Here is a 26,146-nt window from a genome sequence, read left to right on the forward strand (position 1 = left end):
TTTACTAGCTCCTTTTGCATTAAATTTTTAAGTAACGTTGTATTCTCTTACGTGCGGTATAGAATACCTTAGGTTTTGAAACTTCCTGGCAGATTAAAACTGTATGCCGGACCGACACTCGGTCTCGAGTTCGAGTCTCGGTCCGGCACACAGTGTTAATCTGTCAGGAAATTTCATATCAGCGCACACTTCGCTGCTGAGTGAAAATCTCATTCTGGAAACCTAACGTTTTATCGGATGAGGTGGGACCATTTGAAAAAAAAAAGGAAATAATTATTCTAAGAATATTATTCACAATGGCTTATACTATCTTAGTTTCTTCTGCTCTACTAGTCAGTGAAGATGAGCTTAACTACTCCTCCGCTCAGTCGACGTTTCAACTATACATCTGTAATCAGTTGGACACTGATATGAGAGTCTTCTAACAACTGGCTCAGCTAAATATTTGCTTACATGTAATACAAAGTCGCTGTAGCAGAGAAAGAGACCCTCAAGATGCTGAACGAATGATGTGATGCTGAAGAGGCTTGCATAACTGGCACGCCAATGATCTAGGGCTAGACCTTGTAATCGGAATCGAGAAAGGAAGAATCTTGGTCAGGTGTTGAAATAATACTTGAAACATCTATCAGGAAATTTTTATTCAGAACCAACACATTACATCCATTGATAAGTACTATCGTATACCAAATACTACGTCAGTGTAAATGAGATGGAAGATAGTTTTATCCACGTTCGTAATCACATGTACCGCATTTGCTCTCAACTGTGCTAGAGAAATGGGACACGTCTAGACGTCGACAATGTAGTGAAAAAGTTAATCTCAGATTTATTCACGTAATTCACTTGGATTCTTGTGCTCGTACATTAATTTTGTCTCGTGATTGTTCTTTAAGGAAATGAGAGATGACATAAGTTGCGTTGTTCTAGAAAATGTGAAAGGAATTTTCACAGTGTTGTCTTGCAGTTATGCAACCATCTGTTTGGAGTTTACATCATCGTCTAACGGATTAGTGTTTCACTGGAAATTTGAACGTAAATAATTTTGACACTTTCGAGGCACTGACTGAATTAAACGTACCACTGGATGATGAGTGAGTTTTTATTTTTGGTGAGTGAAGTGGTGTGGTAAAGCTTGTTTACAGTATAAAAAAATCGGGTACATCTGTCCTCGTCACACTGCGTTCTGATTGATCCAGTCGACGAAGTAGGAAACTTCAGTATAGACTCCCGGTGAGTCTGCAGTAGCACACTCGTAACCATCCCAGGAGGCGATTCCCACCAGCTGCCCGTTCACCAAAAGAGGATCTCCTGAATCCAGCTGGAAAAGAAAGAAATATTCTTAGCATTATCCAGATATTACAATGAGGTGACAAACGCCACGAAATAGCGATGTGCACCTGTACAGATGGCGGTAGGTATAAAAGCTTTGGTGGAGCTGTCATTTGTACTCAGGCGATTCGGTTGAGAAGCTTCCCGATGTGATTATGGCCGCACGACGAGAACTAACATACTCTGAAAGCGGAATAGTAGTTTGTGCTAGAAGATTGGGACATTTCATATCGGAAATAGTTTGGGAAAAATTATTCTGGGATTCCCATTGTCAAAAGTGTTCCGAGAGCACCAAATTTCACGCATTACCTTTCATGGCGGGCAACGCAGTGGTCTAAGGTCTTCACTTAACGACCGAGGGCAGCGACATTCAGTTAGAGCCGACAGTGCGAACAGGCAAGCAACACTGCGTGAAATAAGAGCAGAAATCAACGTGGGAGGTATGACGAAAATATCCGTTAGGACAGGACAGCGAAATTTGGCACTAATGCGCCATAGCAACAGACAACCGATGCGACTGACTTTGCTGACAGCATGATCTCGCCCACAGAGCCTCTCCCGGAGTCAGGACCATATCTGTCGGATCTTAGACGACTGGAATACTGTGTCATCGTCAGATGAGTCCCGATTTCAGTTGGTACGGGCTGATGGTAGGTGTCGAGTGTGGCGCCGACCCAGTGAAACCATGGACCCAAGTAATCAGCAAGGCACTGTGCGAGCTCCACGAAGGTGTGGGCTGTGTTTACATGGAATGGAGTGGGTGTGCTGGTCCAACTGAACCGATGATTTACTGAAAATGGTTATGTCCGGCTACTTGGATACCATTTGCAACCACTCATACACTTCATGTTCCCAAACAATGATTGAATTTTTATAGATGGCAGTGCGCCACGTCACTTTGTCACAATCGTTTGCGACTGGTTTGAAAAGCATTCTAGACAGTTCTAGCGAATGATTCGGCCACACAGATCGCCTGACGGGAAACACATAACCAGGTCAGCTCGTCCACAAAATCCTGCACCGGAAACATTTTAACTATTATGTGTGGCTATGTCTCAATGTTTCTACAGGGAACTTCCAACTACTAGTTGAGCCCATGCCATGTAAAGTTGCCGTACGACGCCGAGAAAAGGACGTCCGACACACATTACGAGATATCCCATGACTTCTGTCACCACAGAGTATATAATACGCGAATTCTTTTGAACCGCTGTAAATGAACCTACTACCATCCTTTGAAGGCTTCACGCCAGCAGCTGATTGAAAGAAACAAACAAGCCTTTATAAAGGTGCTGATAAATTAGTGTCAATTGCAGTAGCCTTTATGTTGTTTAGCAGTTTATTAGTTTTGCTCGTTTCACACCGCAAATACTATCTCATCTCAATCGTAACACAAACACAACGCTACCTGTAACTGTACAAAAAATAATAACGCCTCATACGTCTTCTACATCGTATCTGTTATCTTAAGTGATGAAATACTGCATACGGAACTGAAAGCTCAATTTCCCGCAGCACATTAGAAAAACCTAAGCGTACCCGAGAAACATTTGCCTCGAAATTGGTTCAAATGGCTCTGAGCACTATGCGACTTGACTTCTGAGGTCATCAGTCGCCTATAACTTAGAACTAATTAAACACTAACCTAAGGACATCACACACATCCATGCGCGAGGCAGGATTCGAACCTGCGACCGTAGTGGTCACGCGGTTCCAGACTGAAGCGCCTAGAACCGCACGGCCACACCGGCCGGCCCTTGGTGGAAACTCTACAGCAGATTCAGGCAGCGCTCACGCGTTCAGAACTTCGCCCTCACCCACCAGCATTGCAAGAGGTAGCTCATAGAGTTGATTCCATTGCAGGTAAATTGAACACTTTGCACGTGACTCCACCGAGTTTCCGGGTTGCGATAGGTCTGTCGAATCACTGTGAAATTATGTCAAACGTATGGAACAACATTCACTGGCACATGGCATCCACAACGAAAATCGAAGAGGGGTTTCTTTTTTTTTTTTTTTTTCAACAGTCGGTCCACAAATGTATCGTTCAATTCAACAGCTGAACCATGAGCAATCCCCTCGCGACCTCTCGTTTACCCAAATGCCTGTTTGAGTACTTTGACGCACAAATACACGTCACCGCCACCCGTCAGACTTTCTTTTCTTGTTGAAGGTCACTAGATCAGACGTATCAGTAATGGATTACGACGCTCCAGGGTCTCTCCCGTGATTGTAAATTCCGGTGCGCCAGCGTTGCCTGCAGGCAGTCTTATGCCTCTTCGTTGATTCGCGGTATGGTTGTGTTTCACACACCAGACGATGGTCTTCGGGCTGATATTTTGAAGTTAGAGGACCCGTCCCTCGACACCTGTCTGCCGACCATTCATGCTTTTAAACCGTCTTACGGGCTACACATGCTTTTTTAAGCAGCCTTACCGGCTACAACAACTGCGTCTTGATCCAGCTGTTTTCGCAGCTCGCCGGTTGCCTAGCGCCGAGCGGGAATCTCTTCGGTCTTGTCCGTCCATGAATGAAAGCCTTTCACCTGGCTTCCATCCTATCCACACGGTTTCAGGGCTCACCAACGGTCGGAGTGCCCCACCGGCGAGCAAGATGCACAGCTTGGAGCCAAGCGGGCCATATCGCCATGGTGTGTCAGGCTTCGCAGAAGCATCTCGTAGATGCCACGATTACTGCGGTTGCACAGGCTCATCACGAATCATCACCTCAGGACCGGGAAGCCTTGCATTGCATTGACGGCAATGTATTCTCCATCATTCCCCAGTCGGGTGACTGTTTTCTCCTTACCTTGGAGGTTGTGCATATTCTGGTGGTCTTCCAAACTGATACGGCATCATCCGTTTCTATTGTAAATGGTGTCACATACCACGGCTTGGGCTTGCCGGCTTTATCCACGTACACTCGCGCCCTGCACAGTTTCTGTAATCACTCTATATCAGTCGATAGCATTTTTTCCACACAAATCTCTTACAACGGTCGTTCCTTCATCGCTCAGTTTTTGGTGGTGGGATCCCCCAGCGCTACTAACATTCTAGGTGTGGACATTTTTGGTCGTCTGGCCTTATCAATGCAGGACGCAGTACAGGAGGTGTCGATTACCTCATTGGATACCCTCCTCAGCCTGTTGCTCAGCAAATACGAAACGATGTTCTCATCCTCCACACCAAGGGTGAAGAATTTCACCGCGCATGTTCAGCTTCCTCCCTCTGCTGTTCCTCGCTTTTTTTAAAGTCCCGCCCGGTCCCCTTTGCTCTCCGCGACGGGCTCCAGGTGGAACTTCGCTGCTTACAAGACGAAGGCATCTTCTCTCCCGTCGCTCACAGTCGCTGGGCGACGCCTATCGTGATAGTCGACAAGCCGAACGGGGTTATACGCATCTCTGACGATTTTAAGGTCACAGCCAATTCTCAGTCCATCATCGATGCATATCCTGTCCCATCGGTGGATGACATACTCACATTTCTTTTGGGATCGATCGTTTTCGCCAATATGTATTTGCGCCATGCTTATTAGCAGATGCTGTTGGACGAGGAATCGCAGCAGATCCTAGTCATCAATATCCCATGTGGCCTTTTCCGGTACAACCGTCTTCTATCTGGCAATGACAATGCCCTCGCCATTTTACAACGTTAATTGGACCGCCTCACAAGCCAGGTGCCCGGTGCAACCAATTCAAATGGTCCAAATGGCTCTGAGAACAATGGGACTTAACATCTGAGGTCATCAGTCCCCTAGAACTTAGAACCTAACTAAGGACATCACACAAATCCATGCCCGAGGCAGGATTCGAACCTGCGACCGTAGCGGTCGATCGGTTCCAGACTGAAGCGCCTAGAACCGCACGGCCACTCCGGCTGGCGGTGCAGCCAATTATCGGGACGATATCATCGTCGGTGGCTCGTCCGTGGTGTACCTCGCAGACAAGCTGGATCGATCGTTTCAGGTTTTTTCCGAGGTTAACCTGCGTTACGGAAATGAAAAATGTGACTTTCTTGCGTGAGGGGTCAGTTATTTTGGGTTCATGATTGATTCCTGCAGCCTACATGCTTCTAAGGAGTATGTTGAGGTGATTCGAAACCTGCCTCCTCCCACCAACATGAAGCAACTGCAATCCACTATCGGTCAAATTAGCTATTATCGGCGTTTTATACCCCACGCTCAGGAGATTTCGGCACCCCTGACCGGGTTTCTGCGAAAGGGCGTGTGTTGGATTTGGGACACGGAGTGTGAGTAGGCTTTCACGCATCTCCTGTCAACTCTCTCCTGCCCTCCTTGTCTGGCCACTTACGATCCTTCCCTGTCCCTCATCCTCACCGCCCATGCCTCGGACTATGGCCTGGATGCGGTCCTGTCGCAAGTGGTCGATGGCGTTGAGAGGCTGGTGGCGTTTGCACCCAAAAAATTGACCGACCCTCAAACCAAATACAGTCAAATTGAAAAGGAAGCTTTGGCGCTGGTTTTTGCCCTGAGGAAATCCTACGATTTCATGTATGGTCGTCATTTAAATCTGCAGATAGACCACAAACCTTTGGTTTCTTTGTTTCACCCGGGTGTTGCAGTTCCCACCTGGACGGCGCGCCGCCTCCAGCGTTGGGCGCTCTTCTCGGTGACGTTCGACTTTGATATTGTCTATCGCACCTCTGAACAGCATGAAAATGCCGATTTTCTGTAGCGGCTGGCTGCCGGAACGGACCATGAATTTGACACCTCCTCCTTGGTTTGTTCCCATGTAGAACCGGATGTGGACGCAGCTCTGGATGCGCTTCCAATGAATGCCGCTCCGGATCACACACTGCAAGCACTCCGCCGCCAAATCGCTGCGGGTTGGTCGACCAGATGTCGTAGTGTCCGTGATGCAGAGGTCCAGCATTTTTGGGATCATCGGCAAGCCGGACGCGGTGGCCGAGCGGTTCTAGGCGCTCAGTCCGGAACCGCGCGACTGCTACGGTCGCAGGTTCGAATCCTGCCTCGGGCATGGATGTGTGTGATGTCCTTAGGTTAGTTAGGTTCAAGTAGTTCTAAGTTCTAGGGGGCTGATGACCACAGATGTTAAGTCCCATAGAGCTCAGAGCCATTTGAACCATTTGATCATCGGCACAGTCTCTTTATCTGCAGTGGCGTCATCCTTTGCATAGTGATCTGACATTCCCCATCGCATGTGGTCATATCGCAAGCCTTGCGACGCCGTGTCAAATACCTCCTCCACGCAGGCCATTGGGGTGTTGTCATCACCAAACAGCTGGTCTGCTGACACCTTCATTGGCGCGGTTTGGATAAAGACATTGCCTCCCTCGTGTCAGCCTGCACCACGTGCCAATCACATAGGCAGCAACCCCGAGCTGGTGTTTTCGTGGCCCGATGCAGGTGGGAACGTCTCCATTTGGATTTTGCAGGGCCGTTTCATGGTTCCCAGTGTCTCATACTGGTCGACTCCAGGTCAGGATACCCTTATGTCTCCCGCATGATGAACACCACTTCTCCTGAGACTATCAAAATTCTCCGTCGCCTCTTTGCTGTCGAGCGATTCCCCAAAACGATTGTTACAGATAATGGTCCACAGTTTTTCTTCGACAGAGCTTAAGCAATTCTGTACTGTATGGCATATTATTGTGAGTTTGAGTGGAGTATTGCAGTAGAACTGGCAGTAGGTTAGCGTGGGTTGTTGTCACTGTAAGAACTGAACAAGGCCTACACAAGGTTTCTAGGCAAGTTAGCTTGTTGAAACAGCAAGCTCAACTGTACTACACTCGTTGAAACAGCAAACCCAACGGTCCTGCACAAAGACGTGATGCAGTGGGCAAGGCCCATTTCCACTCTGACTGTGACAGTAATATTTTAGCATATGAGGCTGGTAGTGGCGCACATGCACAAAAAGCCTGTCGCTACAGACTATAAATACTGGAGATTTTGAAACGCAGTTATGCCTTGCCTCGCAGCTCTACCAGGCTGACAGAGGTCTGTTGGATGGGGTCACCACATGGACCTGCCAGTTGAAGTCAGTGCTTCATGGCCATGGCAGGGGACCAGCTCTATGTGCTAAGTACTTTCTGAACTCAGAGCCACGGTGCAGCAGCCAGCCCAGATTAACTCCAAAAGCACAGCCAACTTCTGCCCAGTGGCAGTGGGCTGTCTCCTATGCACACTAACCGACTTCCTACATTGCAGACGAGCATCTCATCGCGGTGGGCATCCACCACCATGATGCAGACTGCTGCCACCAAAGGCCTTAGGAGAAACATAATCATCGAGTACATGCTGCAGGCTTGGAAACCATACGGCTATCTTACACAACATGTTGACAGCGCTTGGTGGGGAGACTGTATGAGCATTTCAGGGCATGCAGGCAGCCAGCCCTGCAGAATTCAGCAGCCAGTCGGTCACTGATGCGGTGTACTGTAGAATTTGTTACAACTGCAGCTATCTTCCCATGTAGTCTAGTCTCTTGGTCTCTCACCTCAACTCCACCACCCATTCTCACCATCCATCCTTGCGCCACAGAGGGGCGGGAGGGGGCGGGGGGGCGCTATAGCTTGTTGTCAGAATGTGTGGCGTCGTCGTCACTCAACGTGGCGTCTGGACCACGACGTAAGGTATCAAGACAGTGTGGTAATTGATGAACCATTCGATAACGTTTTGGAGGGTGTAATAAATACGGAAGTGAAGCGTAACTGACATCGTAACTTGGAAGTAACCGTGTTTAGGCCAGAGGAGTTTACTGACTTATCTGAGCTTAAGGATAGCTGTAGAGAGCAGAATTTGGTATCTATAATCGTAGCTCATTTGGGTCTACTGCCCCTTCTCCAAAGTCAGAGCCTCTGACCTCCTGTACATGAGATCTATATCGTCATATTGGAAAACAGTGTGGAGAGTCCAGGTGGCTCCCGATATAATGTTAAGTCCAACTTCGTGACGAATTTTTGGTGTTGTGGTTTCTTGTGTTATTACGTGTTATGGATAGTAAGAGCGATGCAATGGCAGATTCAGAGACGAAAGGTATGTCGGTTCTGGAAGCAGTATGAGTTGGAAAAAGTAATGCTGTTGACAGCGGATAATACACAGCTGCATGGGCTGTTGACAGCTAGGGACTAACAGTTAGCATAGATTCAAGTACCACAGCATGAAGTGGAATTATTTGCTTGTTTTTCTCAGGGTGTGAGGTCGTTCTAAGAGAACGTCTTCACAGGTGGGTGACTGAACTGACAGTCAGTTGTTATGTGCAGCAAAATTGCAACTAGTAGGAAAAGCGAAAATGTATGTGAGGAGTATGGAGGAATTAAACAATGTAACAAGCTTTGAACAGTTGGATAACGGATTTTTGAAACTGAACAAAAAAGAAAACCAGAATAGTGCAAGGTATTTTCTTGAGCAGTCGAACACTGTTGTGAAGAGGCAAGGGGAAACTGTGGAAGATTTCGCGGACTTGGTAGGGAAATGAAGTGAACACACGTACGAGTCGGGGCAGAGTGAGTCAGAAAACACAGTTTTGATGTAAGAAGCTGAGCAGAGGGCGCTCTATGCTTTTATGAAGGGATTGCCAACGCACATGTCAAGAAGGATGTGTACAAAATTGGAAATTTGTGGTAAGATCTTGTGGGACCAGACTGCTGAGGCCATCGGTCTCTAAGCTTACACACTACTTAATCTAACTTAAACCATGCCCGAGGGAGGATTCGAACCTCCGACGAGTGGAGCCGAGCGAACCGTGACAAGACGCCCCGACCACGCGGCTACCCCGCGCGGCGGATATGTACAAATGCATCAGAATTTTTTAAGTCTTCAATTAAGTTAGCGATGGAAAGCGAAGAAACTGACACATCAACACAGGGTGGAGATAGAAGTGGGTATTCTCTGCGAACATAAAGTATTAGAGGTATGGACAAAAGGGATATTTAGATATGTAGTTTCACCAGTCACAGAGAAATATAGAAAATGGAAGGTATCTGTAGGTTCTGTAATTTATACATACTCTGGATGTCTCAAATGCTAAGAGCCAATTCTGAATCGCTTATTAATAGCATGTAGTCTTTGGTTAGTGTATCTACGTCACTGGAAGATGTGCTTGTTTTGGTCGTCGCTGCTTCAAGGAGCGCGAGTTGTGTCGGGAAGAAGTGATGAGACAGGCGGTGAGCAGAGGACTTGTGGCAGTGTAGACGTGAAGTGCACATGCGTTTAAGTAAAACGGTTTGTGTTTGAATATTGCGAAACACAGGAGAAAGATTCGATTAGTGATTAAAATGAAATGAGAAGTAATAAGATTACGAGAGCATATGAAGAGGAACGAAGGTAATATTTTCTGTTTAGTAGCATTGCAGTCGCGGATAGTTTGCAACCATTGTTAAATGAGACATCCATAGCATGGAACCTTAGATTTTTTTATTAAAGGTTGTGTAAGTTTCACTGTAGGGTAGTCTTTATATTTATCAGTTATTTTTCTAACATTTATGAGAGTAATAGTTTGATATCAATGTTGCGCTTTGTCACTGGTAATAAGTGTTTTAACATGAAATTCATACAACTAATAATATATCAGGGACCATTTCATGAACAACGTTATTAGGAAAACCAATAACGCACATCGACCTTTTTGTTTAATTAAAGAGATTTATAGTAAATTTCAGAATTTAATCAGTTTGAATATTTCTTAGAAATATTATAAAACAGTGCCATATCCATATAAATTTGGTTTCTGTCGCAGTTGGAAATCCACGAAGTCACATAGAGGTGAACAAAAGCAAAGTCTTAATTAACCCATTAAGCCAGCACGAGTTCAAAATCAAATGTAACATATTTTAAAGGAATTTTCCATACTGCGTAAGTCAATTAAGAAAGTTTAATCTTTCTCAAACAAAAAACTTCTTAAAGGAAACTTCCATAGTGCATAAGTCAATTAAGAAAATGCAATCTTTCTTGAGGTTCTCGAATTACTACAGAAAGTGTGTCAGGGTGCGTTTGAAGAATTAGACAGAGTTTATCCACGCAGCCCAGTTGTAGTACTTCCATACGTTCAAAAGAAGTTTACCTTTCATGTGACACATCTGATAGTGCTTTGGGAGAAGTTTTAACCCAGGAGATTAACGGTGAAGAGCATCCTGTATCGTACAATTCGAGAAAACTGTTGTACTGGAGCAGAACTATTTAGTGACAGAGAAGGAGATGTTGAGCCTCATTCGTCGTCTCACATATTTTAGATGTTTCTGTACGGGGAAAATGTTTAGAGTAGTGACCATCCACGCTAGTTTGAGGTGGGTATTCGGACTGATGTACCTGTCTTGCAGGCTGACAAGATGGGCACTGAGACTTAGTGCGTTCTATTATGAAATGGTACACAAGCAAAGAATGAAGCATAGGAATCCAAGGAGGTTAAGCAGGAAAAAATCAATGTTGAAAATTCATGGTTGTAGTCTTGCAGAGCGTCAGGCAGCACGGAGTTTTGACAGTGACTGTAAACAGTACACGACGCAGTCGCAGTTTAGTACATTCGAAAGATTGTTATGCAAGGAAACGAGGATATGACTTCCAAAGTTTAAGGAGAAGATTCAAAAGGAAGCACATGATCACATGTTATCTAGTTATGGAGGGTGCAGTGCATGTAACTTGAGGTTGGCCAAGAGATACTTTTGGAGAGGAAGGAAATCAGACGTGGATCCATATGTAAGGAATTGCATACAGTATGTTAGTGAGCTGACTTGAATCGCAAGCGAGTTACGTTGAAGAGGCTACTGGAAGCTCAAAACCATTTGAAATGCTTGTAATTGATGTATTGCAACAAATCTGTCGTATACCAGCAGGAAACTGTTTCGTATTAATAATAACAGAACACTTTCCTCGGTATGTAGAAATGGTTGCTAAGTCAAAATAGCAGTGACAGTCACACATGCAATGGTTATCAACTCGATGTCGAAGTTTGCAGTGTCAGGTACGATAATTATGGGCCAGGATAATAACTGCATCTAGGAATTGTTGAAGCATCTGTATCATTTATTGAATGTGAAGGAGTTAAGAACTGGTCCTCTTCATCCACAGGCCAATGGTAGAACGAAAAGGGAACACAGAATAACTGGAGGTCTGTCATGTCATAATGTAATTCAAAAGTACACACAAATGCTGGGTTGTCCCTGTAATGAGGTAGTGTATAGCGTGAAAAATGGCATCATCATTCAATTTCATGAAGGCAGGATAAAGTAGGACAATGGTAAAGTTATCCAGTTTTTAGAAGCCAAAAGGAAAGACGAAGAAGTTCATCCCAAGGTATTAATAACTTATCAGGAGGTGGAGTCAATGTGAAGTTATAGGTGCCAACAAGAATGACGGCGGTACGTAATGAACATCTGTGACCTATACAGAGTGGTTCACAGTCGGCTCCAGAGATTTCAAGGGTGGAACGGGAGAAAGAAGAAAATGATATTGAGCCTGTGCACGAGATACCATACTCGTTAAGATCAAGAAGATGAGGAGCGTTTCTCGTGGGTTCTTTTATGTGTTTGCATGTGTATAGGATTATACCAAATAAGTTATGATGGTCCGCCCCCGGTAGCCGAGTGGTCAACGCGACCCGGCTGGGTCGGAGATTTTCTCCGCTCAGGGACTGGGTGTTGTGTTGTCCTAATCATCATAATTTCATCCCCATCGACGCGCAATTCGCCGAAGTGGCGTCAGATCGAAAGACTTGCGCCCGGCGAACGGTCTACCCGACGGGAGGTCATAGTCCCATGACATTTATTTTAGTTACGATAGAGTAAAGATTTTTCTGTTTGTTTTGTTGCTTGTGGATGGACTTGTCAGTAGTATCAGTCTTTCGAGGAGAGAGCAAGGACGATATTTGTCCCTGTCCTCAGGTTGTGTATGGTGAGGGCAAGATACGAATGAACACAAGTCATAGGAGCAATTCATTTTGCTGCCTGTATAGTACTTGTAGGGTTTGCAGAAAGCACAGAGCGAGCAATCGCCTGAATTAAGCATTATGTGGAATCCAGTAGACAAAACCTACACTTCTATTACCACACAGCGTCAGTGGATGTGAAAACTGATTCATCACGATTGTATATTCTAATTCGATTCCCTGTGACAGGAAGACATGAAGAGTTTAAGTATTACGCAATTCACGCATACCCAGTGAAGTAGGGTGTTCTTGGAAAATTCGTGCAGGTGAGGATCCACGGAAAATTATCAATTTCGGAAGATGGATCAAACATGCAATAATGACAGAATAACAGTTGCAAAATTTTCCAGGTGGGAGGGTCTCGGTATGTCCGACTAGGGTAATACAAACCAGCAGAACTCTTCTTAGTCAAACAGACTAGTATATCCGAGGGATATCAAGGGCTGCATTTTCAGCAAGTAGGTTTTCATTGTGTTTACGCCACGTATAATGACATCATTATAGTGGTGAGCTTCATGAGCAGAGGAAGCTCATGGAGGCCCCATGGGTAGAAGTTAATGGAAGTGTGTTGTTAATCAATGCGTCTACACCCTATGGGACAAGAAAACCTTCATCTACCAGCTACGATTACAGGAGTCACGCAAGTGAATATTTCAGAACCGTAGGTGTATTGGCAGGCGTACCTTTGGATTTATTGCTAGCACCGAATATAACGTGTCTAAATCAGGCTTTAGAACCTGACTTAATGTATTCCCTGAATGAATTCATTGCCATGCAGGAAGGGCGCATTTTAGTCGAAAAGTTAATGCAGCAAGTAGAGCAGTTCAGAGAGGTGCAACATGTGATGGTGATTTTGAGTGCAGTAGTACCAAGCGGCGCAATGGCTCTAACTCTGCTGCATGTAGCTATTATTCTTTTGAGGTGGAGTGCCGACTATCAGCGTAAACCATCAATAGTCCAGAGTCCAATAGACGGGATCCCTAGCGCATAAAAGAGACTGAAGTTGTAACATTATAGTGCGAACGCAGAAAAGAGGTAAATTTAGGTTTTAGACAAAAGGAAGCAAAGCAACAAGCCATGAAGGTTAAAATAGCCAGAAGCACAAGACTTGTAAGCAAGTAGCAATAAGCAGCACAATGAGTAAGATTGAATGCAATCTCTAAACCATGTGACTAAGCCGCCAGTTGATTTCTTTCAAATTTCTCTGTATTTTGTACGAATATGTAGTATAATAAGAAACTGGTTTTATGGTCGACCTGAGGGATCGGGTCTTGTTTAAAGAGGGGGAGGAGGTAATGTCGTGTTTATGTATGGACGTAATAGTGTGAGCCTGCCCCTGACAATAGTATATGCGCCATCATAGAGGACAGGTGGATGCAGAAACTGCATGACCACATTATATAACGGGACAACTAGTGTTCGATGGAGACTACTCATCATCATCCTCGTGCTTTGCGCAGGCATACAGCCCAGAAGAATTCAGTGGCCAGCGTGACACTGAGCCAATGTAGTAAGCTGTGCAGATGCATCACTAAGGAACGTGATACATTTGCAGCCGCCTATTTTTGGAACCTTCTAGGCTCCCATCTTGCCTCCACCACCCGCTAGCACCATCCTGATCCATAACCACCCATCCCTGTACTGGAGGCGCCATAATACGAAACTTGAAGCATAAGTGTAATCAATCAGATAACAGAGAAATAAGCATGATCATTTGATTGCAAGTCAATTAAATTCAGCATTGAGTTCTTGAAATTCGCGAACTTTGTTATTTTTCTATTGTGCAACTACTCGTGTATTTACTTTCAGTTAAATATTATAAACAGTAACTAATCCATTTTTTATCCATTAATATTTTATAAAATGAGTTTAATAGCATATTATTATATTTTAGAGTTTATTAGGGGTGTCTGAAGGTAAAACTGACGGGAAATGGTGGATTGAGATGACGAAAGGGGGGGGGGGGGGTGGCGTGGAGGTATGGGGGAGGGGAATGGCACATTCGTTACCTAATTACCTGGCAGTACCTGTGCCTGGCTGTAATCTCTTACTGTGCTCATCTGTTTCTAGAGTTATGTCTGGAGCCGACACAAAGACCTAGCGCGACTTAATTTCTACCAACGGCCTTGCCTCAGTGGTAACATCGGTAACCGTCAGATCACTGCAGTTAAGCGCTGTCGGGCTGAGCTAGCAATTGGATGGGTGACTATCCGGTCTCCTGCCGGCGCTGTTGGCAAGCGGGGTGCACTCAGCCTTTGTAAGGAAACCTGAGGAGATACTTCACTGAGATGTAGCGGCTCCGGTCTCGGAAACAGACGTAGCGGTGTGCTGACCACATGCCCCTCTATATCCGCATCCAGTGACGCCTATGGGCTGATGATGACATGACGGCCGGTCGGAACCGCTGGGCCTTCATGGTCTGTTCGGGAGGAGTTCTACTCACTTCAACAGAAAACACTGGTATCAACGCAAAAACACTTCGTTGAGACTACGCCTGAGTAGCATTGGTGTTTTCTTCTTTTAACAATATAGTGTTAAGTCTGTATTGTTTAAGTCTGTAATCTTTCTTCTTGTCTCTAAAATTAGTCATGAGTGAATTACCTGTCTCAGAAGTTGAGGCACACTGCATTCAAGATCTGAAATTGATTCTAGACTGTAAACAAGCTATCGCTGGTTATGCAATTGCAACGTGTGTTGGGAACTATCCCGGCATTTGCCTGGAGCGATTTAGGGAAATCACGGAAAACCTAAATCAGGATGGCCGGACGCGGGATTGAACCGTCGTCCTCCCGAATGCGAGTCCAGTGTCTACCCACTGCGCCACATCGCTCGGTGCAACGTGTGTATTCAGGTGTATTTATTCTACCATCCTACACTTAACATATGAACCGTGTTGCGTCTCTGTTACCTATAGTGTCTACATAGCACAGATAATAAATTTTTTATTTCATTATTAGACGAAAATTAATTTCGAACTCGTGAGAATTTTCACATTAATTCCCTCTGCAATCATTCGGAACTATAAATAGAGTCTTACACCAGAAACAAACTAGGATAGATATCAGGTTTTAGTCGTTTTGGAGAAAATACTTATTATCTAGCTTCCTGCGGCACTAACTCGTATGCTATCTGAACGGATTTATCAGTCTCTTTATTTTATATAATTTAGACTCTACCATTCAGTCCTTTGTCAAACTCATGTTGTACTGTTTTGCGTCAGTGATATACATGTACTGCTACGGTCGCAGGTTCGAATCCTGCCTCGGGCATGGATGTGTGTGATGTTCTAAGGTTAGTTAGGTTTAAGTAGTTCTAAGTTCTAGGGGACTAATGGCCACAGCAGTTGAGTCCCATAGTGCTCAGAGCCATTTTTGATATACATGTAATACATCTCATACTTGACAAATTGAAATTAAATTATAAACACAGTAAATTAGTGGGAGAAAGACAAATCATTGGGGAATGAGTGGAAAACATGGACTAGGAGACGAAAATTTAAAACAATTTTTCTCAAGTAGTTATTCAGATAAACAAAAGATTCCTAAAGGGGGCCACAGCTAGCCACAAACATTTTAAAAGCTTTTATCTGATTACCATTACCGGTTTAGGGCTACTATTCTTATCTCCATAAACCTACAACTCTATTCCGGCTTTGTGATGTGTTGCAGTAATTCTTCTTTCAACATCGGTCGTTGAAGAAATAACAAGTATTTAGTTTACTTTTACAGATACAATTGCAAGTCTATGGATGTATCTGTGAGGCTCAGTGGCACTGTGGCGAAGCTTTGCTGATCCCAATGTCTCGGGTTCTATCTGCTATCAATCCTGGTATTGTATTTGTTACTTGTCACTGCTTCGTCTCCATCACATACTATGGGGTTAGGGCGGCGTTGTGTGAGAGCATGTATCCTGTTGGTAAAAGCCCTTGTTTATTGCTCGTAGTCAAGATTTTACTGCACGAACTGCTCTCTGGACACCATCAAAATGTGTCCCATGTAGAGAATGTTTAAGTGATCCAAACAGATTAAGGTCTGAGGGCGCGAGATCTGGGCTTTAGGATAGATGAGGCAATGGGTTCCAACGCAATTCGACGATGTGTTCCCGGGCTCTGAGACTTGTGTGCAGGTGAAAGTTCTTTTGAATTCATGTCGGACTCAAACATGTAAACTGTATTGAGTTTGTTCGGAGTCTTTACATATACCTCAGAGTTAATGGCTTGGTCTTTTGAACCACGTCCATAAGAATAACGGCACCACTGTCCTTGAAGACGGTCATCATGACTATACCAGCAGAGCTGTACTGAATTTATTCTTTCTTGTGCACGCGAGTGATGACACTTTAGTGACTGCCTTTTCGCTTCTGTCTTAAAGTGATCCTTCCATTATTTGTCATCTGTATTGATTCTTGGCAGAAAGGCCTCTCCAGTAGTCTCAAACAACTCCAATAATTCAGATGAAATGGCTTTTCTTTCGATGTTGTCGTCTGTTATTAGCGTTCGTAGAAGACATTTTGAGCACACCTTTGAACATACAAAAACCTAATCCTTTACACATGCCCTTCCAATGTTCCAATTTCCAATGTGCCAATGTAGAGTTGCGATGCGCCTGCAGCGCAAATAATTGCGTCCACGCGGTTGTCCATACAGTGAGCAGTAGATGAGACAGGATATCTCAAACATGGCCTATCGTGGGTCCCAGTTTCTGCACTTCATGATGCCGAGTAGTATTGCTACAATTCGCTTCATTACCAATCTATTTTTCCGCAATCGAGATTTGGATTGCAACACTTTTCTTAAAACCAGGTTCTTGTATAGCGCCATTCTGATGATTCACCATAGCTCTACCGTATGTCAGCGGGGTCGCAACCTTGACACGCTGGATTTACTCAGAGCTGACGTCAAAATAACGTCAATAGATGGGATGACGGCAGCTGACAACTTTGGAGACGCCATACTTACTTCGTTTTATTGTATTATAACTTGCATGTTGTGGCAGTACGCAGTGTCAAGGAGATGGCGCATTTGAGATTTATCCACAGACTCGTCACCATTGGTACGATTTCTTATAATTCAGCGTCAATTAATGATCCATTAGTGTAAAAGCCATCAGGGGATCCTAATATGAATGATGATATTGGTGAGAATTGCATTTGTTCGTCATGATCTTCTGGTTAGGGAAGCTGAGTTACAGAATGGAGGAAAGTTGTTTTGTGTCCTGCTCTAAAGCAGATTTTCTGCTTCATTTTCACTTTTGGAACAGACTCTGTGACTTCCTTACTAACGAAATACAAGTATGTTGTTCAATATTTAATGTTACTAATATATAAAAGTGCGCTCACTGAAGAGAGAGCTTCTTCGATTTTGTGATTTGTGCCGATTAAACAGCAAACGATGGAAGTGCTACTAATGAAATGACCTGAAACGACATTTATATTCCTTGCATGTCACAAATATTTAGCCATTTGTTCTGAATATGTCGCGATTTACAAGGGTGTGGTTTCGCACGAACCTAAGAGAACGATATAAATTGCTGCGACTGAAACAAGCACGAATGATATTCACATCCTTTCTAGTCACAAATACAAGGTTCATTCAATAAGAAATGGAAATTTTTTAAATAATCTATTATGAGAATGGAATACAACACTATCTATTTTTAAGTGTAATCCCCTCTCAAGTTCAATGAATTTATGAAAGTGCTGGACAAGCTTCTCAGTTTCACGTGAAAAGAATTCTTGTGGTGTTTTAGCATTTGTGCACTACTACCTGGACATCCTCATCGCCTTGTGCCGCTAAGTGCTTCTTTCAGTGGGTTAAATATCTTATAATGTGAAGGCCCCAGATCCGGGGAATACGGGGGGTGTGGCAAGCAGACGAACTTCAAGTTTCCCTGCACACATCCATGCGCCTTCTTTCATTCCTGATGTCAAATGTTTTGGAACCCAACTAGCACTCACTTTCTTGGACATCATTACCTCATGAAAAATATAGTGGGCTGATTAGATACTAATGCTCATCGTTGCTGCAATATCATCCATCGTAATACGCCTGTATCGTATCGTCTGATCAGTTCTCGCAATGGCGTTCTCCTTGTCTGCACTGACAGGTCTTGCTGGTCGTGGCGAATCTTCTTCAGTTGTTACACCTCGTTCGAACTTATCTGTCCAGTCATTCACTTGCGTTCAGCGTAAAAAACTTTCACCATATTACACTTCCTTCAATGGAGAATCTCGATTGGCTTCAACCCTTCACCCGAAAGAAGTCTAATGACACTCCTCTGCTTTACGTTGGATCAAACCTGCAAGGGTGCCGCCATCTTCTTGCAGTGATTCGCAGCATCCAGTTCTCGAGGAAGGCGTGCTATCTCCAACTGATAATAGTTCCAGGACACTACCAAAAAATAACAAAGGAGCACAAACTTCGTTGAAATTTTGTATTTTCTACAAAATTTCTCCTGTTATTTATTGAATGGGCCTGGTATTTTTCTGCGAATATGTTGCGATTTCCTGTAGACCACTCTTACATGGAAACTGGTGACACTGTCACATTCAGCTTACTCTAAATGTGTGTCCCATGGGACTTGCCATGTTGACGTCAGTTCCGCCTAAACCAAGTGTGTTACGAAGGCCGAAGCATATATGACAGTAAAATATTTGGGGTGTTATCGCTCATAATTAGTTAATGTAGGTTTGTGTTTCACTTGTTTGACTTTGTACTACAACTCATATATCGTTTGTAAACTGCCCAAGTTACTCTCCATTGTCAAAATAGGGGACAGGGAAGTATGTTTATTTGTATCAACGATGTAGGAGATAATTGTGCGGCGTTAACAATGCAGGAGCATATTGGTTTTAAGTGGAGCTGCGAACCGTCATCATTTCTATTCGAGTTTGACACTTCTAGGAGAATGACACCGTACGTATCCCAGCAGACTGTCATCATAACTTTGTCAGCAGACAGAATTGTTGTCAGAGCCTGGCAGACTCGTGTTTCTAATGTTCGAATCACTCTTATGTTGCATTCTCTCTGTAAAACTTCGCAGAGAACTTATGCCGCTATTTAGCAGACGTTTAGTGCCACATGATATGGATTTGTGCGACAAAAATTATTAATAAAAACGCAAAGTCATGTTGTATCGCAGTGCTTCTATTTCCAATTGAAGTAACAGATATTACAAGTCTTCTTGCTGAGGCGCCCTTTGAAAGTTGTTCTATGTATTTTCGGGGCAAGAGGATCTTACAGACTAGTGTACTAAAACACGTACAAACCGACAGTGTTAAATTTAATTTAATACACAGAAAACAATTGCAGCTGATTGAGTTTTATGACTAGCAATGGTGCTTCGTCGAGTGAAATGCGACTGGAAGGCAGAGGTAAAGGGAACGCTATAAACGTAGGGGAGAAAAGGTTAGGACTCACCCCACATTTCCCTTTGCCCTCTTCTCCAGCACAGATATTGTTCTCCCTCACAGAGTAGACATAGTAGTCGTAGGTCGCCTGGCAGTCCTCGTCTGACCACACGGGGACGTCAACTTTATGCAGGTCACTGACGACGACCGTGGTATACTGAAACAAGGAGTATGCGTCACTGCCGTGTGCCAGCACTGGGTAACATCCATCCTCTTCCTTCACTCATCACCATCATCATCATCATCATCATCATAACAACTACCAACACCATCAACTACATAAATACGACACCATACACGCATCCCTCATAGGTGTCTGCCCAGAGCCAGTTACACTTCCAGCATCTGACTGGAAGACCTACAGTCTGTCAACTAGAAAACTTCATCAAGACAAAAGATACAGAGGTGACTAAAAACAGATTTCTGTTCACAAAAAGACCCTACGAGCTTCCAGCATGCTGGAATAGCTATGGGCCAGCAAGTTCTGTTAATCAGTACAACGAGAAACAAGCCCAAAGTTTTACTTCTTTATTCATTTGATGACTAGTTTCGGCCCGAGACCCGTTTTCAAATCGTCCTACAGGTAGAAACCACATTTACACTCACGTGCAACACAGGTGTTACCAACTTTCTTAAGCACATGCCAAAAATACAAAATACATCATTTCAAGACTTACGTAACATAGTCGAAAATGGTATTTCCAAAGACGTGAAAAACATGTAAAAATGTGCATCGAACAGTTGCAGCGCATACTGCTAATTGGAAGTCTACTCGTTCCGCTGCCGTAAGGAAACCTTAGAAATGGGGCGCCTTATCAGAATATAGGAAGCCATTTGTATTGATTAAATGGTCTCCAACCGTCAAGAATACAACAACTAATACAATAGCCTTACAAGTCAACAACAAAATTAATCCTTTTAAAACCCTTAACGAAAAGTCAAATTCTTAAAATCACTGAACAGTAAAACACAGCAGTGCCACATACGGTGTGCATTACAAATTTGTATGCCATTTGCCGGCCGCTGTGGCCGAGCGGTTCTAGGCGCTTCAGTCTGGAACCGCGCAACTGCTACGGTCGCAGGTTCGAATCCTGCCTCGGACATGGATGTGTGTGATGTCCTTAGGTTAGTTAGGTTTAAGTAGTTCTAAGTTCTAGGGGACAGATGACCTCAGATGTTAAGTCCCATAGTGCTAAGAGCCATTTGTATGCCATTTTGGAACGCAAAATCGTTAAACGTGAACAACATTACTATTAAATGTAATTAAAATAATAGAATATAACTAAATCTTCGTCACTTCCGACTCTTTACAACCATGAAAGTTTTACCCTAAAAAACTTTACAAATTACGTGAAGACAAAAAAACGTTAACCAACATGTCCCAAGTAAAAATAGACATTAAACCACAAAGTTGTCTTTTACAAAGCATCGAAAATGGCTTGCCGTTCCGAGGGAAGACCTGGCATAACAACACTCACAGCTGTGTAGTGTGCCAGAGTGGTTGTAGGGGGCTGGGGAGGGGAGAGATGGGGGAGGGTGGAAAGCTGGGAAAGGGGAGGGGAGGGGGATGGACCATGTAGGTGAAGGAGCAAAAAAAGGGTGAGCGGCCAGGTGAGCAACATGACAAGAATGTAAATACATTATCAGTAGTAATACAAGAAAATTACTGAAATTTGACCGGAAACGACTGTTCATCATCGTTTATAATCAAATAAATAAGGACTATATGCTAACAAAAAGAAACCCAAGCAAATTTTTAAAATAATTCAGTGGTGAAGACCACGTTATCAACCAGTAAACCGACATTCATAATCTGTCACACACATCATATCACATATGTACCGTAAAGGCACAACAAACACAGGAACCTTGTCATCCAACAAGGAGCAACCTGAATGCACCACAAACAGTAGTGCATTACTTGAACTGTATTTACTTTTGTAAAAAAGGGGGGCAGAGTAGCTGAAGATGAAGGACCGAAAAAGGGGGTGACGATGGTCAGGTGGGCAACATGGCAAAAATGTAGATACATTATCAGAAAATTACTGGAATTGGACGAGAGAAGACTGTTCATCATTGTTTGTCATAAAAAAATAAGGACTACCATGTTCAACAGAGAAACCAAAATTTACCGAGGAGTAACAGTACAGATAATCTAAGCTAAGAAAAATGAACCCAAGGAAATTTTTAAAATAATTTAGTGGTGAAGACTGTTACGGCGTAAAGTCAGAGCCAGCACACCATCCGGAAACGACAGAGAAGAAACGGCTATGAGAAGAGGTCAGCCAATCGCAAGCTGACCGACCTTCCTCCAGGACGACAATGCGGCAGCAGCGGCCCTTAGGTGAAGAGAACATTACCGCCACGCTTGACTGGTGGCAGCGCACTTCGATAGAACCTTCAACGTTGGTTTCTTCTATTAGGAAGAAGACCGGTTATTTTGTATGTCGCCCCGTGCTTGCGGCACATCTATAAAATTACGTATTTTATTGACTTGTAACAAAACTCATTAAAACGAGTTGTTTGATTGTTTGTCTAGTGAACCGAGTATGTAAGATTCCTAGACACAACAAAGACCACATTATCAACCAGTAAACCGAGTTTCATAATCTGCAGTAAACATCATACCACATATGCAGGGTAAAGGCACAACAAACACAAGAACCTTGTCATCGAACCAGCAGCAGCCTACAATCACTATAGATAATAGTGAGTACTGAAATCAAAGGTCGTACTGATGTGAAATTTAAAATTTTCCCGGCGAACTCAATATTCAAAGAGATTTTGGGCTTGCAGCCGGTCGTCGTTAGCTTCCATCCACGATATTTCGACTGGACAACTGCCAGCCATCCTCAGGTGAGCCATAGAAGTCTTCGATGACTCACCCGAGGATGGCTGACAGCTGTCCAGTCGAAATATCATGGATGGAAGCTAACGACGACCGGTTGCAAGCTCGAAATCTCTTTGAATAAAAGGTCGTACTCCTGAGTATATCAGCAATGGAATATAATAATTACGGAGTTTACGGGCAAATCAGTGCTAATTGCTAGAACCGTACTATATACGGTAAAATATGCAATGTATATTAACGAAATGGGGAAGGGAGTTGAAAGGGTCGAAGGGGCGGAGAGAAGCACGAGTTGCGGGCTGTCTATTCAGATTGATAAATGAGGTGGAAACGGAACTAAGTACATGACGATGGACCCAGGGAGCAAAAAGTCACAACAACGATATTAGGAAATAAAAGTGTGGGGTGGGGAGAGAAAATGGGAGAGGGAGGGGCAGAGACGGGGTATATAGGAGATTGTGGTCTAGACGCTGGCGGAAGTAACGCCGGGGTTACTGATTGAGAAAGAGAGTATAAATTATACATCGTTTCGGAAGAGAGTGACGAGCCGACTAAACCGATAATCGATTTCTTCGGTCAACATCTTAATCGGCTCCTTTATTTTACTCTTAAAAATCTCAAGTTCATTCAGAATATCCAACTGCATACCTTTCGATGCATGATTCAAAACCTTAAGTGTGTTATCTATAGTACCAACGTGATGGTCCACATTCTTTAAATGCTATCCAAATGCGACCTATTAAAGGACCTACATGTTCTTTAGAACGGGTTTGTGCAATATAAAATCATTCACAACACCATTGCAACTCATATAAGCCTCATGAATAATATTTACCACTCCCCTCACCCACTCCCCACTTACAACGTGTTCCTAACATTCGGATGCCTCTCCCTGTTGAGATGAGATATTCCAGCAACCTTAAGAGGTGGATACAGAAGGGAAGTTTCAAATGGCTCTAAGCACTATGGGACTTAACACCTGAGGTTGTCAGTCCCCTAGACTTAGAACTACTTAAACCTAACTAACCTAAGGACATCGCACATATCCATGCCCGAGGCAGGATTCGAACCTACGACCATAGCAGCTGCGCGGTTCCGGACTGAAGCGCCTAGAACCGCTCGGCCACAGCGGCCGGCCAAGAGGGAAGGGACCGACATAGAAATAGTCGACATATCCATAAAAGTCAAGGTTAGCGAAGAGATTCAGAATGACTACACTTTATAATTTGTATACTGTCCTTTCGCCTTTAAAACGTGTAAATAAACTAATTGTTGTGTTAAATAACTGTTATAATGAGTTTGCAGTAGATTTTACTTTCGAATTTGTGCACATTATTTACATTTTTAAGAAAGAAAAATTATTTTTTGTTCTAGACAAAGATTTTATTGCTTTCCCTATCACCCATAAGATCGTGACAGGCAACTGATCCGTCAACGAAGAATAGCCGACTAATTTACAGGTATATCGACACTCTCGGGTGTTCCGACACTCACGACTTCCTCACATGCGTAAAATTAATGAACTCACATCGACGGATCCCCAGCCGACCACGGTTGCTATGGTGCCGGCGGCTGTCTGTTGTCCCGGCGCCGGCAGGGAGACCGGCTGTATGGTCGACGAGAAGGTCAGCGGCTGCGTCAACTGTAAGAAATGAGACCACACTGTAAGATAATAGCCAACGGCGAAATTCTACCGAGCGTCAGTAAAAATTATTTTACACTACTGCTCATTAAAATTGCTACACCAAGAAGAAATGCAGATGCTAAACGGGTATTCATTGGACAAATATATTATACTACAACTGACATGTGGTTAGATTTTCACGTAATTGGGGTGCATAGATCCTGAGAAATCAGTACCCAGAACAACCACCTCTGGCCGTAATAACGGCCTTGATACGCCGGAGCATTGAATCAAACAGAGCTTGGATGGCGTGTACAGCTACAGCTGCCCATGCAGCTTCAACACGATACCACAGTTCATCAAGAGTAGTGACTGGCGTATTGTGACGAACCAGTTGCTGGGCCACCATTGACCAGGCGTTTTCAATGGTGAGAGATCTGGAGAATGTGCTGGCCAGGGCAGCAGTCGAACATTTTCTGTATCCAGAAAGGCCCGTACAGGACCTGCAACATGCGGTTGTGCATTATCCTGCCGAAATGTAGGGTTTCACAGCGATCGAATGAAGAGTAGAGCCACGGGTCGTAGCACAACTCAAATGTAACATCCACTGTTCAAAGTGCCGTCAATGCGAACAGGAGGTGACCGAGACGTGTAACCAATGGCACCCGACACCATCCCGCAAGATGATACGCCAGTATGGCGATGACGAATATACGCGTCGAACGTGCGTTCACCACGATGTCGCCAAACACGGATGCGACCATCATCATGCTGCAAACAGAACCTGGATTCGTCCGAAAAAATGACGTTCTGCCATTCGCACACCCAGGTTCGTCTTTGAGTACACCATCGCAGGCGCTGTGATGCAGCGTCAAGGGTAACCGCAGCCATGGTCTCCGAGCTGATAGTCCAAGCTGCTGCAAACGTCGTCGAACTGTTCGTACAGATGGTTGTTGTTTTGCAAACGTCGCCGTCTGTTGACTCTGGGATCGAGACGTAGCTGCACGATCTGTAACTGCCAACGGATAAGATGCCTGTCATCTCGACTGCTAGTGATACGAGGCGGTTGGGATCCATCACGGCGTTCCGTATTACCCTCCTGAACCCACCGATTCCATATTCTGCTAACAGTCATTGGATCTCGACCAACGCGAGCAGCAATGTCACGATACGATAAACCGCAATCGCGAAAGGCTATAATCCGACCTTTATCAAAGTCGGAAACGTGATGGTATGCATTTCTCCTCCTTACACAAGGCATCACAACAACGTTTCACCAGGCAACGTCGATCAACTGCTGTTCGTGTATGAGAAATCGGTTGTAAACTTTCCTCATGTCAGCACGTTGTAGGTGTCGCCACCAGCGCCAACCTTGTGTGAATGCTCTGAAAAGCCAATTATTTGCATATCACAGCATGTTCTTCCCGTTGGTTAAATTTCGCGTCTGTAGCACGTCATCTTGGTGGTGTAGCAATTTTAATGGTCAGTAGTGTATTTCAGTCTAGTCTAGTATGTGATGTAAAAAGAGACAGCCAGAGTTTCAACTAAAATGGATGTTTATGTAGTCGGTGACCGGTTTCGCGCTACACCCATTCTCAATAAATAACAGTAGGTATACTCTGGAATAATATGAGTGAAACAGATGTCGCTCTACCTCTTGCGAGAGATTTCCACTATTGAAGAGCTCTGTTCTATTGCGTTTCTCCATTTTTGTCCTGAAATTCTGTCTTCTGACTTCCGAGGATTAGACGAAAACGAAGGAACTAACACCAAAATACATTAAATACATTGTTTTCCCTTTTTAATTATGCAACGTTAAAGCATTTTGTAGTTTTATTTTGTGAACTTAGATATGAACTCTATTTGTACCTTCTGATCTGTCAACAATATTATCAGCATTCTTCCAACGTCACCGCCGTCTGAAAAAACTTTCCTGTCTCGCTGTTCCGTCAATTGCGAACGAAATGATGGTCATGATTCTTGGCCATGGAACTGACATTTCACTATGTGTGTGTGTGTGTGTGTGTGTGTGTTT

At 44.0% G+C, this 26,146-nt stretch overlaps 1 protein-coding gene across 1 annotated transcript in view; it reads right to left on the minus strand.

The window, feature by feature from the left end:
- LOC124795961 (trypsin I-P1-like) overlaps positions 1 to 26,146 on the minus strand; it is a 132,594-nt gene that overhangs the window by 93,296 nt on the left and 13,152 nt on the right. The window contains exons 2-4 of the mRNA XM_047260042.1: positions 24,016 to 24,129; positions 19,650 to 19,796; positions 1,181 to 1,321 (exon numbers count right to left, since the gene is read on the minus strand). Coding sequence (XP_047115998.1) covers positions 1,181 to 1,321; positions 19,650 to 19,796; positions 24,016 to 24,129 — 402 coding nt within the window. The remainder of the gene's footprint in view (positions 1 to 1,180; positions 1,322 to 19,649; positions 19,797 to 24,015; positions 24,130 to 26,146) is intronic.

This window comes from Schistocerca piceifrons, chromosome 4, assembly GCF_021461385.2.
Source record: "Schistocerca piceifrons isolate TAMUIC-IGC-003096 chromosome 4, iqSchPice1.1, whole genome shotgun sequence".
NCBI lineage: Eukaryota > Metazoa > Arthropoda > Insecta > Orthoptera > Acrididae > Schistocerca > Schistocerca piceifrons.